This window comes from Hyposmocoma kahamanoa, unplaced genomic scaffold (genome assembly GCF_003589595.1).
Source record: "Hyposmocoma kahamanoa isolate Upper Pololo Valley unplaced genomic scaffold, ASM358959v1 99489, whole genome shotgun sequence".
NCBI classification, from domain to species: domain Eukaryota; kingdom Metazoa; phylum Arthropoda; class Insecta; order Lepidoptera; family Cosmopterigidae; genus Hyposmocoma; species Hyposmocoma kahamanoa.
In genome coordinates this window covers 1-16,098 of record NW_020655917.1, presented here as the reverse complement: position 1 = coordinate 16,098, position 16,098 = coordinate 1, and the positions used below count along the sequence as shown (strand labels likewise).

At 37.8% G+C, this 16,098-nt stretch overlaps 1 protein-coding gene across 1 annotated transcript; it reads right to left on the bottom strand.

The window, feature by feature from the left end:
* Positions 1–3: 3 nt before the first annotated feature.
* On the bottom strand, positions 4–13,481 carry LOC113239099 (fatty acid synthase-like; the record flags this gene model as incomplete). Its single annotated transcript, XM_026475964.1, has 7 exons — positions 4–104; positions 842–984; positions 2,314–2,492; positions 8,045–8,161; positions 8,804–9,007; positions 12,696–12,813; positions 13,289–13,481. Coding segments are annotated over 7 exons (1,055 nt in total), but the record flags the coding sequence as incomplete, so codon positions are not given.
* Between the last annotated feature and the right edge of the window lie 2,617 nt (positions 13,482–16,098).

The window sequence follows — 16,098 nt, the reverse complement described above, 5'->3', positions numbered from 1 at the left end:
GTGACGACTTTCATACGCCCGTCGCGGATAGCCTGGATGTCTTGACGAGGAGTTGTGCAGTGCATGTTGGCGGCTAACTTGCCTCTTTGATAGCCTAGTATCACCTGATAAAGCAGATGAAAGTTCAAACGTTTACATGTAGCCCATATGAACGTCACAATGCTCGCCGTACTGGCCCAAGTTAGGATGTTCGAAAAGGTTCCTTCAGTCCTCGACATAAACATGACAACCACTTATTAATAATTACCTGAACTCAAACTAGTGAATTCTCAATATTACGAGTACCAGAGTAACGAAATTAATTCTCATGTCACTTGCCAAAAACATCTAACTAAAACCAATTTAGTAAAGCTTTTTTGTGATACCTAGTGACGGGACGAACAAGTCGTGCATCTGGTGGTAAGCGACACGCGAGTTCACGGCAGTTGCAGTGTCACTCAGAGCTTCAAATTGCAAAAATCTGATGGGTACTGCCACTGCACCCGTCACCCTAAGACGAGTTGACAAATCCCATGTGCCCATAATTTCACCAGCACCTTACCCTTCAAAACTTTATACTACTACTTGGCAGCAGAAATAGGTGCTGTGTGTACTCTACTGCTACTTGTTATTACTATCTGTTATTGTTGCTAGTCCGTTTCCGAAATTTGTCGTACCTATCGAAAATTTTGAATCTCATTCGAGACTTCCTTATTTGACACCCATAATCCTGAACACAGTGCCGCTGACCAATATTTCTTCAATATGAGTGATAACTCACTTAAATTAGAAATCTATACTAGGTACACCATGGCGATGCAGGTCCAGATTTATCGGTCGGTCATTGTAAATTTTTACCTACCTTAGTAACCGCAGAAATGCCAGAAGCCGCCTCTGTGTAACCGATGTTGGACATAACACTGCCGACTAAGAGGGGTTCACGGCGCTCTTTGCAAAACACGGTCTCAATCGCCTCCAGCTCTTCTTTATCAGCCTCTGAGACGGCTGTAATGAAGTAAGGTGATAAGAATTATGCTTATATCATTAACAATGTTTTGCGATTTAATGCTAAATTATTTTACACGAACTGTATATATGTATATATATATATAAGTATTTATCGATATCGATTTAAAAGTATTTATTCAATAACCACGATAAGCTTTATGACCACCCTGATAAACCTGGAAAGAGCGCAGAAAGCTGTTCTTAAAGCCATCAAATTCGTCCTTTCGAATACCTAATCAACAAACACCTAAACGAGTGCAATGTCCCCTCTGTTCGGCACCTGTTTATCCAACAAACAATTTTAAAAAAGCCGTCAATTACTCCATTTGATTCCGTGACTTTAACTAACCACAAACGACTCGATACCTTTTCGTCTCGTATGCAAATCCGCACAGCAGACTTCCATTCATTATTTTGCTTCCTTGATACATTCCTTTACTTTATATCTTTTGTAACACAATAGCAAACACAAGTTAGAACAGTAGTGTCGAAGTATACCGCTAGATAGCATTGGCACAGAAAACACAATTTCTGAATCGCGATGTTAAGATTTTCCCTAAAGTACCTGTCACTAGTATTTTCTATAGAATTGCTTCTCACCTATAGCACGCTCTTGTGGCGGAAGTCTCCAGTAGCGCCTTGAGCCGAGGTCCGTGACAACTTGGGCGCCCTCAGGCCCACTACTTAGTTTAAAGTTTAGTTTATTTTAGGAGTTATGAGCTTTCAGCTCGCTCCTTTTTTTAAAAAAAAGTATTTATTGATCTATTCAACGATTGAATTTCTTTTCTTTTTTTAGATATCTTCACCGGATTCCGCCGTTTGATTCCTGGCCGTAGTAAGGGGGCCCACTAGCCGAGCAAACCACTACCACCCCCTCATACTGCACTTTGCATTATTTCGCCATGAATAAAATAGAATGTAAAAAGACCGTCAAATCCTGGGTAAGTGTAAAACTTACAACGAAACAGAGCGCTTGCTGGAAATTGTTTCATAATTATTTTTATCTAACAATTAATTTACAACTACTAAATATACAAAATCTGTTTTTAAGCTTTAATGTAAAGAGCATATTTATTTATATTACAGCTTAAAAATGTGTTTTCTAAAAAAAGAGGCCTAAAATACAGGTACACATTTACTTAGTTTAGGCATCGCAATTACACATTAGGTTCTAATATTAAAATGTGTAGCTTTACTATGAAGATTGTATAATTTAGGTTCCTTTCGTATTGTTTATTTTAATACTATCATAGCTTTATTTGCGTTTGTTTTCCTTGTATTGTATTAGATTAAGTTATATTGAAATATATTTATCTTACAACGAACCTGCACCGAAAGCTTCTACATATTCGACTGCGTGTGGAGGCACTCCGGCTTCCTTGTAAAATTCGTTAATGAAACGGGCAGCAACTTGAGAGTCTCTGTAGAACCCAAACTTAGGGCCTACCTCTGTTTCCAGCAAATCTGTGAACCCGCTTTTGACATGGACCAGCTCTGCATAAACCCTAAAAATACACGTATAGGTAATAAACACTAATTATACATAATTTACGTTCTTACCGCGCTGTAAATTGACAGCGTTGTTTAGATAACTTATTATTTTAAATATATAAACAACATATATAATTGCAAATTTTAAGTTTTTTATTGAATGTCACAATGTTTGACCACCATGATATTCAATTATTTTTGTGAAATTCACCTCTAGATTGTTATAATTATTAATATAAAGATCGAACATTATGAAAAAAATTTCGATCCTGGATCATCAAAAATTATTTCTTTGGATCCAGGATGGTTTCGATCCAGCGTCTTCCAGAGTGAATCAAGTCTGTTTCTAATTGAGAAGATGATGCACTTAGTTTTGTCAGCATTTGGTGTCAAAGAGTTAGCTGTCAGCCATTACAAACTATGACCGCGAATAAAATGTTAATGCAGTATCGTTTTCGTATCTATCTAATAGCCGCTCACGCGATACATGCAGCCGTAGACGCATACCACACCTAGAGGTGCCGGTAATGATTTTATACCGATTTTTCGGATATCGAAGTTATAACAGGTAAAAGAACTAATATTAATTGCTATTTCGGTAACTACTCTAGCAAACCATAAAGTTTTTAATGCCTGGGTCTGTCAATTAAAAAAAATAAACACGTTCTAAGATACGTCACGACAATCGTGTGTGTTATTGTTTGGGCTGGTGATTTCAGTGTTTATTTATTGAAAACATACCGTAAGTAGCGTTTTTTAAGTTTACTCTGAATATAAAGGTTCATAAACTATACTTTAAGGAGTAATTTCATGGTAAACGTTAGAACCACTGAAACGGAATATTATCATATTTATCCAAGTACACTAAAAATTTCATTAGTGCTTTTTAAGTGCAGGATTTGCGGTGTATTACCGCATTTTATTTGAAATGTTTTTGTTGGTAATACGAAGGGTATTTATTTAGCAATACAATTTATAAATACTGTATTCAAACTGAATACTTTTCTAACTTGCGAAACCAAATAGCCGCCATTTTGCGGTAGGAAGAGCGCATCGCGTGAGCACACAAAAAAGAGCACAGCGTGAACACAGAAAAAGTGTTGGACCTATTATGCTACCTTGAGGCACCCCGTAAGTTATTGGAAGTTCATCACTTACAACATCGTCAATTTTAACAAATTGGGATTTATCAGTCAAATAGCTAGTAAGCAAAATAAGACACCTCTTATGCCCAAATCCTCTAGTTTACCATATAGATGTATGTAAAAAAACTACATTCTGCACTAAATAATTTAAATGACAATGTTTTTAAGATTTATAATAATAATAATAACGCACACACTCAACATAGCCCCGCACGAGGGAAACCCTGTGTCGCGGGTGCCATGGACACACACATAGACAACCACAAATTACACCCAAACGCAAGAGAAATAAATGTAGGCCATACAAATATTTCTCCCGGCCCGGGAATCGAACCCGGGGACCTCTGCGTGGCAGTCCGGTATGGTAACCGTTCGGCCACGGAGGCAGTTATTTATTATTTATTATTATATATTTGCATCTGACTTGAAATAAATTAAAATGAAAAACGATATTATTCTACAATTTGATGTACATTAAATAATAATGATATGACGCGAGCGCGGCACACGCTCCGCAGTCCAGTCGTGAGGGAGCGCCAGTGCCCAATAAATCATCCATATCGCCGGACTGCTACACTCGACTGCAGCCCCCGGCTCATAAACTTTCCATAAATTACCGCACCTTGTCATTGTATTAAGAGTCATAAAAGTATTCAACTTTCGGTACCAACCTCTTTTATTTAGTTGGTTAGGGCACTCCCAATAAGTTCGTTGATATTGGTGATATAATAGGGGTTAAAGTATGAAATTGCCGATTTGTACTGAAAATCTAAATTGTTCATTTTTTAAATTTTTAACAAATTTATTTAATCAAAATAGTTGCCATTATTATCTATACATTGCTGCCATCTAATGGGAAGGTTATTAATGCCTTTGCGATAGAACTCCGACGATCTAGACTGCACAAACTGTGTGAAAGCATTTTGTACTGCCTCCTGGGAAGAAAACTTCTTGTCACGTAGATAATTGTCCAAATCACGAAAAAAATGGTAGTCCGTTGGAGCAAGGTCTGGTGAATACGGAGGATGACGAATGGTTTCTAACTGCAGTTCCTGAAGGGTCAAAATGGTTTCTCGTGCTGTGTGAGGTCTCGCGTTGTCGTGGAGCAATAATGTTGAAGATCGATTCATGAGTCGGGGCTGTTTTACTGCTAGTTTTGTCAACATGGTTCGGAGTTCGGCACAATAGACATCTGCCGTTATTGCTTGACCAGATCGGAGAAAACTATAGTGAATAACACCATGCTGAGACCACCAAACAGTTACCATTACCTTTTTATTGGTAAGTTTTGCTTTAGGACACTGTTGTGGCATTTGACCTGGGGTCAGCCATTGCATTTTTCTTTTCCGGTTATCATAAATAATCCACTTTTCATCACATGTTACAATTCGATCCAATATTCCTTCATTTCTGTACCGGTTCAACAAGGCAACACAAGTTTCAACACGCGTTTCTTTCTGCAGATCAGTCAAATCATGAGGCACCCATTTTTCGTATTTTTTTATTTTATTGATTTGACGCAAGTGAGTCAATATTGTGGGTAAGGTAACGTTAAACCATGGCGCTAATTCCTGGGTAGTTTGACTAGGATCGGCTTCCACTATCTCTCTTAATTCATCGTTATTCACCTGTGTGGGCGGTCTTCCTCGTGGCTCGTTCTTTAGGTCGAAATTTCCATCACGAAAGCGTTTAAACCAAAATCGCACGGTGCGTTCATTAGTAGACCCCTCTCCAAACGCAGCATTGATATTGCAGACTGTTTCTGCCGCGTTAGTTCCGCGTCGGAACTCGTATTCAAAAATCACTCGAATTTTCGCAGTATCCATCTTTCTTGTCTAAATTGAATAACAAAAACAATTGAAAGTCGATATTCAAATGTTTCAAATTTAAAAAAAAAAAATCTCAGAAACCATTTGAAAAAAGTTTCATTCGAAAACCTCAAACCATGAAGATTCTATGAAAATTCAAAGAACCTATTGCAATAAAACGGCAATTTCATACTTTAACCCCTAATATTTATGCGACAATCTATGTGAAATGTTTATGCGATAACAATCTTTATAGTGTACCACAAATTTTCTATCGGATTTAAGTCCGGGCTATTGGCAGGCCACTCTAACACTGTCACTGATTATTCTCTGAGAAACGCGTTAACGCAGTGTGTTGGTAAGTTTTGGGTCATTATCGTGTTGAAATAACCAAGTCACTGGCAAATATTCATCGGAATATGGGATCATTGTCTCCTCTAAGATACTTTTATACTGATACTAATCCATCAGACCTTAAATCTTTTCTCACTGGACCAGTCCCGTTTCCCGAAAAACATTCCCACAATTTAATATTTCCACCACCGTGCTTAACTGTCTTTGTAGTATACTTGTTATTCAAAACCTCGTTGATTGGTCTTCGTACATATAGTTTTCCGTCGGAATTTACCAAATTTTTTTTAGTTTCACCTGAAAATAAAACCTGTTTCTATTTATGAACAGTCCAACTGCCCTATTTTCTAGTGAAAGTTAGACGGTTTTCTCTATGTTGCCTGCTAAGAAATGATACTTATCTGGCAATCTTTCCAAACAATTTTCCTTCAACCGGCCACCTACGGACTACGGACACGTTTCCGAAGTCGTCTTGTGAAAATACCTCTTTTCTAATAACATTAGTTCCTTTAACCTTTTAAAATCAGTCCGTCTAAACAAATCATAAGCCTGTCTTCTTGAACAGTGATCTGCCTTGGCCGACGTTTTCTTGGCACCTTATCCGACGTTCCATGTTTTTTGAAATGTGCAATGGTGTCAAATAGCGTCTTTATGGAGCACTCTAAATGATCGACGATTTTTCGGTACGTCCATTTCGTTTTAAATGTAAATTCACTATAATGTTTCTTGTTACTGTATGACAGTTCTTCTTTTTACCCATTTCTAATAATTTAACCAGACATAAGGTAACCTAACTAAATAAGTAAGAAAAGGCGGCAAAATGGTGTAATCCTCTGTGGCCGGACCACCTATAAGTACTCGGATGCAGTAGTACAAAATAATTGGTACCAACAGACTACTTTCCTATACATACAACAAAATTAATAGTACCTCGATAGATTACGAAATATTTAACTACTTGGGTGGTCCGGCCGCAAAGCAGTACTCTCCCGCCGCGCCACCTTGGATTTAGAAAAACGTGAAACCGTGAAAACGTGAACTTTCAAGAAAGCAATACTCCCAAAAAAAAGTACCTAAAGGCTACTTTTCATAAAGCAAGTGTAATTATAATAAATGACATTAGTTTAGAAGTTATTAGATGTAGGTTGTGGTCCGGCTGGGGAGTATAAACTGTTGGTTTATTTAATATCCTAAACCTTCAAAGTATGTGGCGCAGCCAGGGAGTATAACTACACCTGTGTTACGAGCAATTCTAGAGGAAACATGAGGACACACTCATGAGTACTCTCCACTCGACGGATGACCCAGCTTATTCCGGAGTGCGGACATTCCTTGAACAGAATGGCCGTCTGTTAGCGAATCGTGACATTAATTTATTTGTTTTTGATAGAAAACAGTTTTATCGAAATAAGAAATAAATCGATATTATCATAATCGTATCAACGGAACATCAGCCATTCTTTCGGAGCCATTACGTAAAACATCTTTGACTAGAAGACACGTGATTTTGTTTTGTTTGGATTTATAGTGAAAAGATCTATAATTTATAACAGTCACTGGAGTCCCATTTCTATGTGTACTATGAAAACCTCGCACTATGCCAACTATGGAACGAACCACGGAACGAACTAGTGGACCTTGAATTTTTCTATGTGCATGTTGCAGATATTCGTTCTTGGTTATGTAACGATTTTTTGCCATTGAATCATTTGTATCTACATAAGGTACCTTTACATCTACCACCAGCTGACTAGAGCTGTCGCTTTAATAATTGTAATTTTTTCAGTTTTTTATTGATTTGTTGGAAGGCGATGGTTCGAATCAAGCCGGTAGAAGGAAGTTTTTCGTAGTGTTCGATCTTTGTATTAATAATTATAAGTTGTATAATTCCAATAAAATTCATAAATTTCCCCTCGACGGTAGCCGTGCTAGCCTAATGGTTTGACCGGTCGCCTCTCAAACGGAGGCCGTAGGTTCAAATATGGGCTCGCACCTCTGAGTTTCTCGGAATTCACGTGCGAAATTTAATTTGCGTTTCCCATAAGCTTTTCGGTGAAATAAAAGATCGTAATGAAACCTGCCTGTCGAAGAAGGTTCACAGCACTCGGAAAACGTGTGATGCACCAACCCGCATTGGGCCAGAGTGGCGGACTATGGCATTAACCCTCGCCTGAGAGAAGATCCGTGCCCAGCAGCGGGACGCACAAACGGGTTGATGATGGTGATTATGATCTCGATAATGCTGGATTTATGAATAAATACCTTTTAGCGTCCTTAGCTTTCTGTAGGAGCAGCATGTTCACCGCATCAGATTTTGCACAGCCGTCCGCATTTTGGTCGAACGACTTTGTTTTGCCGTCTTTACTCATCTTTATGATTCTGAAACAACACCAGTTCATTCATTTCAAATTAATATATACTTGTGAGGAAATCTATATCATACAAATAATGGAATATATGTTATTGCAAATGCAAACGCTAACAGTGAATTGAGGCTATCAGCGCAGAAGTTGTGTAACACATTGAATGCTATTTTCATGCATACACAATATTAAACTATTACATTTCTTTCACACGTGAAATAACATCCAAATATAAAATAATTATGTCCTTTATTATCATTTAAAGTAATATTGCAATATTCAAATTGAATGTGGGTTACACCACATTTGCGCACAAATGCATGCCACACCAGCTACACTAACTAGCAGGGGTCATTATACAGTCTAATGGCGCATTTACACCGAGTCGTATTCCGACCTTTGGCGAAACAGGTACTTTGCCTGCCGAAGGCGATGCAGTGGACTCGCCATTTACACCGAGTGTTTACACCTTGCTGAAGGCGATGCGTCCAGTCACTTCGATCGACTTCGACTGCAAACACCGTCGTCGGATGACTCACTATTTACACCGGGTAGCTCAGCGGGCAAGCGATGGTCGCCTTTCGACTTGGTGTGAATGCGCGTTAATAAATTAAGTGTTCTTGAAACAGTGGTAAAAGTTGGTGACGATAGCACAAACCTTGCATAATGCACAGATGATTGCGGATGTAAACAAATGTTTGTGGCTCCAACCAGAGCAGCGACACAGTCTCCTCGGTGTATAGCTTGGAAGGCCATTTCCAGGGCGGCCAGCCCACTGCAGTCGGAAGCATCCACCGACACCGAAGGACCTTTGGCGTTCAGCCAGTAGGAAATACGATTTGGAAACATGCCTCGATTGCATCTGAAATTCGCACAGCTGTAAGGGTTAGTGTCCTTACATCATCCAGTTTTTTTGTTGAAAATTAATGTTACAATCGGTTTTGAAAATTGGCCGTTTTTTCCCCTTGACAAGGGAATGTTCTTAATGATTCTACTTGTAATTGTTGTTATCTATCAGGCAAAGTTGGACATAAAAGTACTCTGCGACTGACAATTCGTCGGGGATAGTGCATGGCCGCGTATGTAGCATTGCTAAAAGGCACGTATCTACACAAAACCAAATTTTACGGGAGAGAATATTTACAATATCTAATTAGTTAGTTTTGAAGTCGGTGCCAGCCAGATTCTAATGTTATACAGTAAGTTTGTAAAACTGTCATGGCCGGCACCAAAGTCAAAGTGAAATAATCATTTATTCCATAGGTTTTTATACACTTGAAAATGTTATTTTTAAGCTACTGCTCGAGCGCTGATCTCGAACAAACAAGAAACCCTAGAGGGAATGCTATTTTCAAATAAACTTAAATATTATGGAATATATTGAATCATAATTGTGTGAAATCTAGACTCATGTTGTCTTTCCATACATTTTTATCTAACACATACTCTTCAATTTTGAAATATGACTTTTCATTTAAAATATTTTTATGCAAGTTTTAAACTTAGGAAATGATAATCTTTATATAATACTACGGAATCTTATTGCAAAAACTCCCCAAAAAGAATTATTTACCTTAGTTAAACGAAATCGTTGTAGGTACCATGAGTTTGGACTTAGTTCTAATATTAAAATATAATGGACATTTGCTTATTTCTTAATGAAATTGTATATTTTTTTACATGCATACAAAATATTTGAGTAAATGTACTGTAAGGTCACAATCATGATACCCGTCTCCACTTTTCTCTGAGAGAAACCCGAGAACCTAAACGGTACAGAGACGAATCGAATTTTGCAATAACAATTTGGTTTGTATATATGCCGCTTTACCCCACACGAGAATCCCATAGGACATTATACTATGGAAGTAACTAAAGTAAACTAGTCCAGCAGCAACATCGGTAAACTCATGTATTCTATGGACTGCGTATGCTGCAGAGCTTAATCTGCTGGCCAAGGAAGACATATGTGGAAACCATTGAACTTTACTATATGAAGTCACTCCCAAAAAGAAAGCTTTACCAACAAGGTAACTTTTCTCCGTTTATTTCTATGATTGGACTAGTCGATTTTACATTACGTCGCCTTACTTTCTCAAACTCGTATCTTAAAGCAAGAATCTTAGCTTAAATATCGAATAGAATAGAATAGAATCGTTTATTTCATGTTATCAATGTCACAATATTACAATTGGAAATACAATGTCAAGGGATAACTATGATCGTCAGTAATAAAATTATAATAATAATAATGAATATAATATAATAGTACTAAATGCAAAAAATTAATTGTATTTATAAATGTTGCAGGCTGATTTCACATCACATTTCCTTCATATTCACACACTGGCTTTTATCTGTTCTTAAAGTAATGCATCCAAATTAACCCCCTTGATAACAAAATTTAAAATAAATAGAAAGTTTTGCCATCTCCTGAATAATCACTCTTTTTAAGATACGAGTTTGAGAAAGTAAGGCGTGGATTAGGTAATTCAAATACAACACACTTTGCATTGCGCAATAAATTGTTAGCATTAAACCAATAAACTACCTTTGAGAGGATATCGCTAATGTTGTCATAGTTAACGTCACGTCTGTCTATTTTAAAAATGAAGGATGTGTCGACAGCATACAATAATATTTTGCAAAGGTCCCTAACAAAGAATGGTAGATCATTAATATAAATGAGAAATAAGAAAGGTCCAAGTATTGAGCTCTGCGGAACACCCATTTTACCGGAGAACCCAAAGAAATCACTCCATTCATGTCTACTTTCTGAATTCTACTGTTAAGATACGACGAGATAAGTTCCAACGCCTTGCCATTTATTCCATAATATTCCAGCTTCCTAACAAGAGCAATATGGTTCACCCTATCAAATGCCTTTGAGAGGTCACAGAAAACACCAACAGCGTTCTGGAACCTTTCCCAAGCATCGTAGATATGTTTTAGTAGCGCTACCCATCACATCACGCATCACTAATCAATTTACCATTACTTACGGCATAGTGCAAAAGTAAGCTACACACCACAGACATATATCTAGATACATGTCTTATGTCATTTTCCTACATTTCGAGATAAAAAATAAAGTTTTAAGGTATTTTTTTATTAGAAAGTTTTTTAGGGGAATTTTTTTTAAAAGTACCTCAGTAGTAGTCCAATTCAAAAAGAAAATATTCCACTTCTAAAGGTGGCAAATTAGGGAATGAATCCGGTTTATTTGACTTCACGCACGTTCCATTGACCGATTTCAATAAAATTTGGCAAATAGATGTAATTCCACAAACTTTTGAGGTCGGTGTTTTATCTAAACGAGTTACAATTCTTTACAACAATTTACTTTGTAAATTCGTATTTTGTATTACAAAAATTGAGTGCGATTTGTAATTTCTTACAAAATTGACATTTTGATTCTTTTTATAATTAAAAATAAGACAGATTTGCTGGTGAAGCGAAATGAACATGTAGATATACCGATAATGACTAGACTGTATTGTTTGCGTTTTCAATTTATTGTACTATTTATAGTGCAGCTCGTATGTGGAATAAACTACCTGCTAACATTCGTGACAGTCCATCGGTGGCATCTTTCAACCACAAGTTAAAAGAGCACTTCCTGCCGAACGCGTTAGATAGTTTATAGGTAGCACATTAGTCAACAAATAATCTGTTATTATAATATATATTCTGCTTATGTCTGTCGTATGTATATTATTATCATTTATATTTTATTCAAATTTTAATTTTAATTTTGTTGTACAATAATTAGTCCCGCAGACTTCATTTTTGCACCACGGCTAGGGTTGGCTGGAAGAGATCTCTTATAGAGATAAGCTCACTTTTGTATATGTCCATTGTAACGTGTGTTTCGTGTGTCTTTTCTTTGTACCATAAAGAATATATAATAATACTAACTGCACTTGCAAGTAGCTTCCTATAAGGACTGGAACAAGGTATGTAGGTCGAAGGACAGGGAAAATGATGGGAACATGCACACTCACCCTAATTCTTCGGTTGGACACCTGGCAGTAATTCCGCCTGGATACGGCCGTCACAAGAGGAAATTCCTCAGGTTCACTACTGAGCACAGTCGTTATTGCGAAAAAATAAACTATTCAAATACAATTGCGCTAGTTAACCATTTCTAATGCACACAGTTCAGTGTCATTGTTTAGACTATCGTCTTTTTTGTTGCCAACTCATAGGCTGGCTTATTGGCCGGTGAAAGAGACGCCAGCAGCAAAGTGCGCATGTTGGAGAAGGATGGAGGATACAAAGGAAGGAAGTAGTCTCAGGTGCTAAGATCTACCCTATACTATTTTTGATAAATGTCCAATACCAAAAGCTAATTAAAGCCAACACTTGCTTAATTTATTAAATTTATAATTGCATTGATTTTAGTTTTAGTGATAGAGTGTCTACAAAAAATTACGAATACTTTGTATACCGCAAGGCAGATCACGGTGATTCAAAATACATATCTGACATCTTTATAATTTATGTATTACAAAAAACTTAATTTTAGAATTAATTTTAATTTACTGTACCCCGCTATGCCGAAACCGCCTCCGTGGGAATTGACAATGAAGGCTTTATCCGTCTCCGAACAGCTGGTTCCAATGAAGACGCCCACTTTTTGCCCACTTAAATGTTCAGAACTCAACCCTGTGGAATCAACAACACGTGAAAATACTCAACACTGCTAAACGAATTGCACGATTTATTTCCTCCCTCCTCTTTCCATCATCGAAGGACTAGACATAGGCTGGGGTTCCACCCTTATATTCCAAGGATTCGCTTGAAGCGTTACGCTTCCACATTCATATGGCAAACGGCTATGCAGTGGAATTCCCTGCCTGCAAACATGTTCTCCGAACGCTATAAATTGTGCTTTTTTTTAAGGTAAAAGTGAATAGACATTATTTAGGTGATGCACATCTAAATAATGCCTAGCTTCATCGTCACTTCTGTATTGAGGTCAAAATATTAAACGTTCTTACTGTTCTTAGAATAAATGATAGAAAAATAGGCAATACAAGTCACATTCCTCAATAAATGTTCCAGAAAGTCGTTTTGCAATTTCTGAAAATAAATGTCACAAAACTTATGTTAAACTGAAGATGTGATACAATCTACTAACCAGCATCATAGATTGCCTGGTAAGCCTGTTCCAGTGCCTTCCTGCAAAGGATGTCCATACGGTGGGCCTGCCAGTAATGGACCTTGAAGAATTGCGCGTCGAATCGATCCACTCCAGGCGACTTGCCCGTGTAATTTGATACCTCGGGGTGATTGAAATTCCAACGACATTTGTCAGCAGTAATTGGGTTTTTCTAAAAAAAAATATATTAAACATTTTTCTATAAGTAATTTTAAAATGATGTCGATGATATTTTGTAGTGTTATTTTTGTTCGGCGATTTATGGAAAATTACCGTACAAATCTATGTAATTGGTATCGAATTTTGCACAGGACATCTAAAAAAATTGCAGCATAATTAGGAAAACTATGTTCGTAGAATATTTAATTGTTTTAATTTATAAACCCACTCGTACTCCTTCTGCTGACACTCCTTAGCTCATCATACAGGGTGTAAATTTGAGACGGGGCAGCAAGGCCAGCCACCTTAATCGTTGTAGTTACAGGAAAACGGTTCTAGAAGACTATCCATGAATTTTGAAGATATTTTGATTGGCATTCACAGATTTTGAAAAAATGGTACAGTCAGCGAGATAAAAGGCAATTTTTACAAAACTTTTTTTTTATGCTATTCGATCCGGTCTCCGGTAAGGATCAATAGTTTCTATGGGACCAACTGAGATAAGAGTACTCTAAATGTCCGAAATCGCAAAAAACTTTTTACCGTACGTTTTGTAAGGACCTATTTAGTAATCAGTTATTCTAGGCAATTAAGGAAACTAACAATAAGGAAACTAACAAATTTACAACGTATTATGTATTTCAAAATAAAAACAATAACGAAAAGCTAAATAACATAAAAAGTCTATGATAGTAAGTGCTCGAATTGATTGCCGCCTTGACGGATGCATCGACCAACTTAGGTAAGAGTACTCGAAATGGCAGAAATCGTGAAAAATCTTTTACCACATTTAAATGAAAAGTTTTTGTTAGAAAAGAAACTGGCCACTACTCTACAAATAAGACTTTAGTAAAACCAAAGTCGTAAGTGCCGAGGCCGTAGGCCGTAGTGCCGAGGTCCGCGGAGGGCAAAGCCCGAAGCGTCCGCACGCCATCGCATGGAGGTAATACACGGAGACGTAATAGATTACGAGTACAAGAACTCACAATTGTAAAAATGTAAGGCATACTTCCCTGGGTAGTGGAAGTGAGATACTTATTATAGCGTTGTTGTATCTCAACCGCCTCTCTGTTAGATTCCATTTGCTTGAAAGCGATGCCAAAGAGAAGTTTTCCTGTACTATAAATACCAAAACAACGATAACCCAGAATACTAAGACCAAAACCAACTTAGAAATGTGCGTTTCTTAAATTGGCCCAAATCGAGAATCGGCCTCCTCATCAAGCGCTCATAGCAATAAGTACTTACCTAATGGAAGGTGTATTGTTGTGACTTGCATTTTAAATAAATAATTAAATAAATAGTACTAGCTGCTGTGCCACCGAAGAGCATGAGCGCACCTCGTGAACTTAACCCGACCACGCGCCGCAGGCCGAGCCCGACCCCACCGTACATGGGGTCCTGGGCTGGTAATTTATAACTCTAGTGCTATCATTTTAATTACAAATGTAAATATTCATAAATGTATACTGTACCAGCGCGGGAGTCAAGCTATATGACCATACGCGCCGCATAGAGCGAGTTAATGTGGTTTGTGACGTTGTTAAGAAGAGAAGTGGACTGTATGGACAGGAATCTCTGAACAAGGACAGCAGGTAAAAGGAATGCTGAACAACTATACTACACTGACCTTAGATGTGTGTTTCGTGCTCTTGTGTTGTCCTTAGCTCTTATATTGTATCTTCCTCAACTTACAATAGACGTCCTGTTTAAGGGTCTCCGACAAATGGAGTGGAACGCGTGGCGGTTGATGTGGCGCGGTGGCAGCCAGAGGAGACTACCAGTTACGATAATGATCACTTGATTTATCACCGGATAGTGTTTAAGTACAGTACAATAACACAGTAAAACACAAGCGGTATTTCACACACGGCGAAATAGGACTACGCAGAGTGCATTAAGTCTTCAGATATGGCGGTGAATCCACAGAGCTACACGAGTGTCGATGGGTAATCCAAGGCAAACACCCAGGACGGTTAGTTGTAGACTATCCCAGTTAAGAACAGTATAGTTCAATAGCGGCAGGGTAAAAGGGATAGCAATATAAATGTTGAAAGAAATGAAGATAGGTGAACGTATCCAAAGCGCCGTCTACCTTAGCATCGGCGCGAACACATACCCATGGTAGCATAAGCTACAACGATAGAACAGAATTGGCGCCCGAATTTTAGAATTTACTGAGAAACTTGGTAGATAAGGTCCTTATATAGATTTTAAGGCTTTCGTGGTTATTCACTAAATGATTATCACTGATTTGTGATAATCATCTTGTTTATTAAGTTATAATATTGAATACGTACACGTCACTGATTGTAATATTACGTCTGTTATTTTTATATGTACCTAATGACTAACAAATATATTAAAATTGATTTACTTAATGCAGGCTCACTTGGTACTAACCGCAATGAGTTCGTGGCCGCTATGGAGCGTCGGGATGTTATTATAATAAATGGCCATTAATGAGACCTGGCTGAGAATTTGCGAAGGGGGTCGTGTGCCCACTGTACCCAATTATCGACTCCTACATACACCAAGGTATACGAACGTTCGCGGCAGTCGAGGTGGAGACGTAGGATTTTATATCAGGCGGGGCACTAACGTGCGTATACATTGTCCCCCGGGTTGAC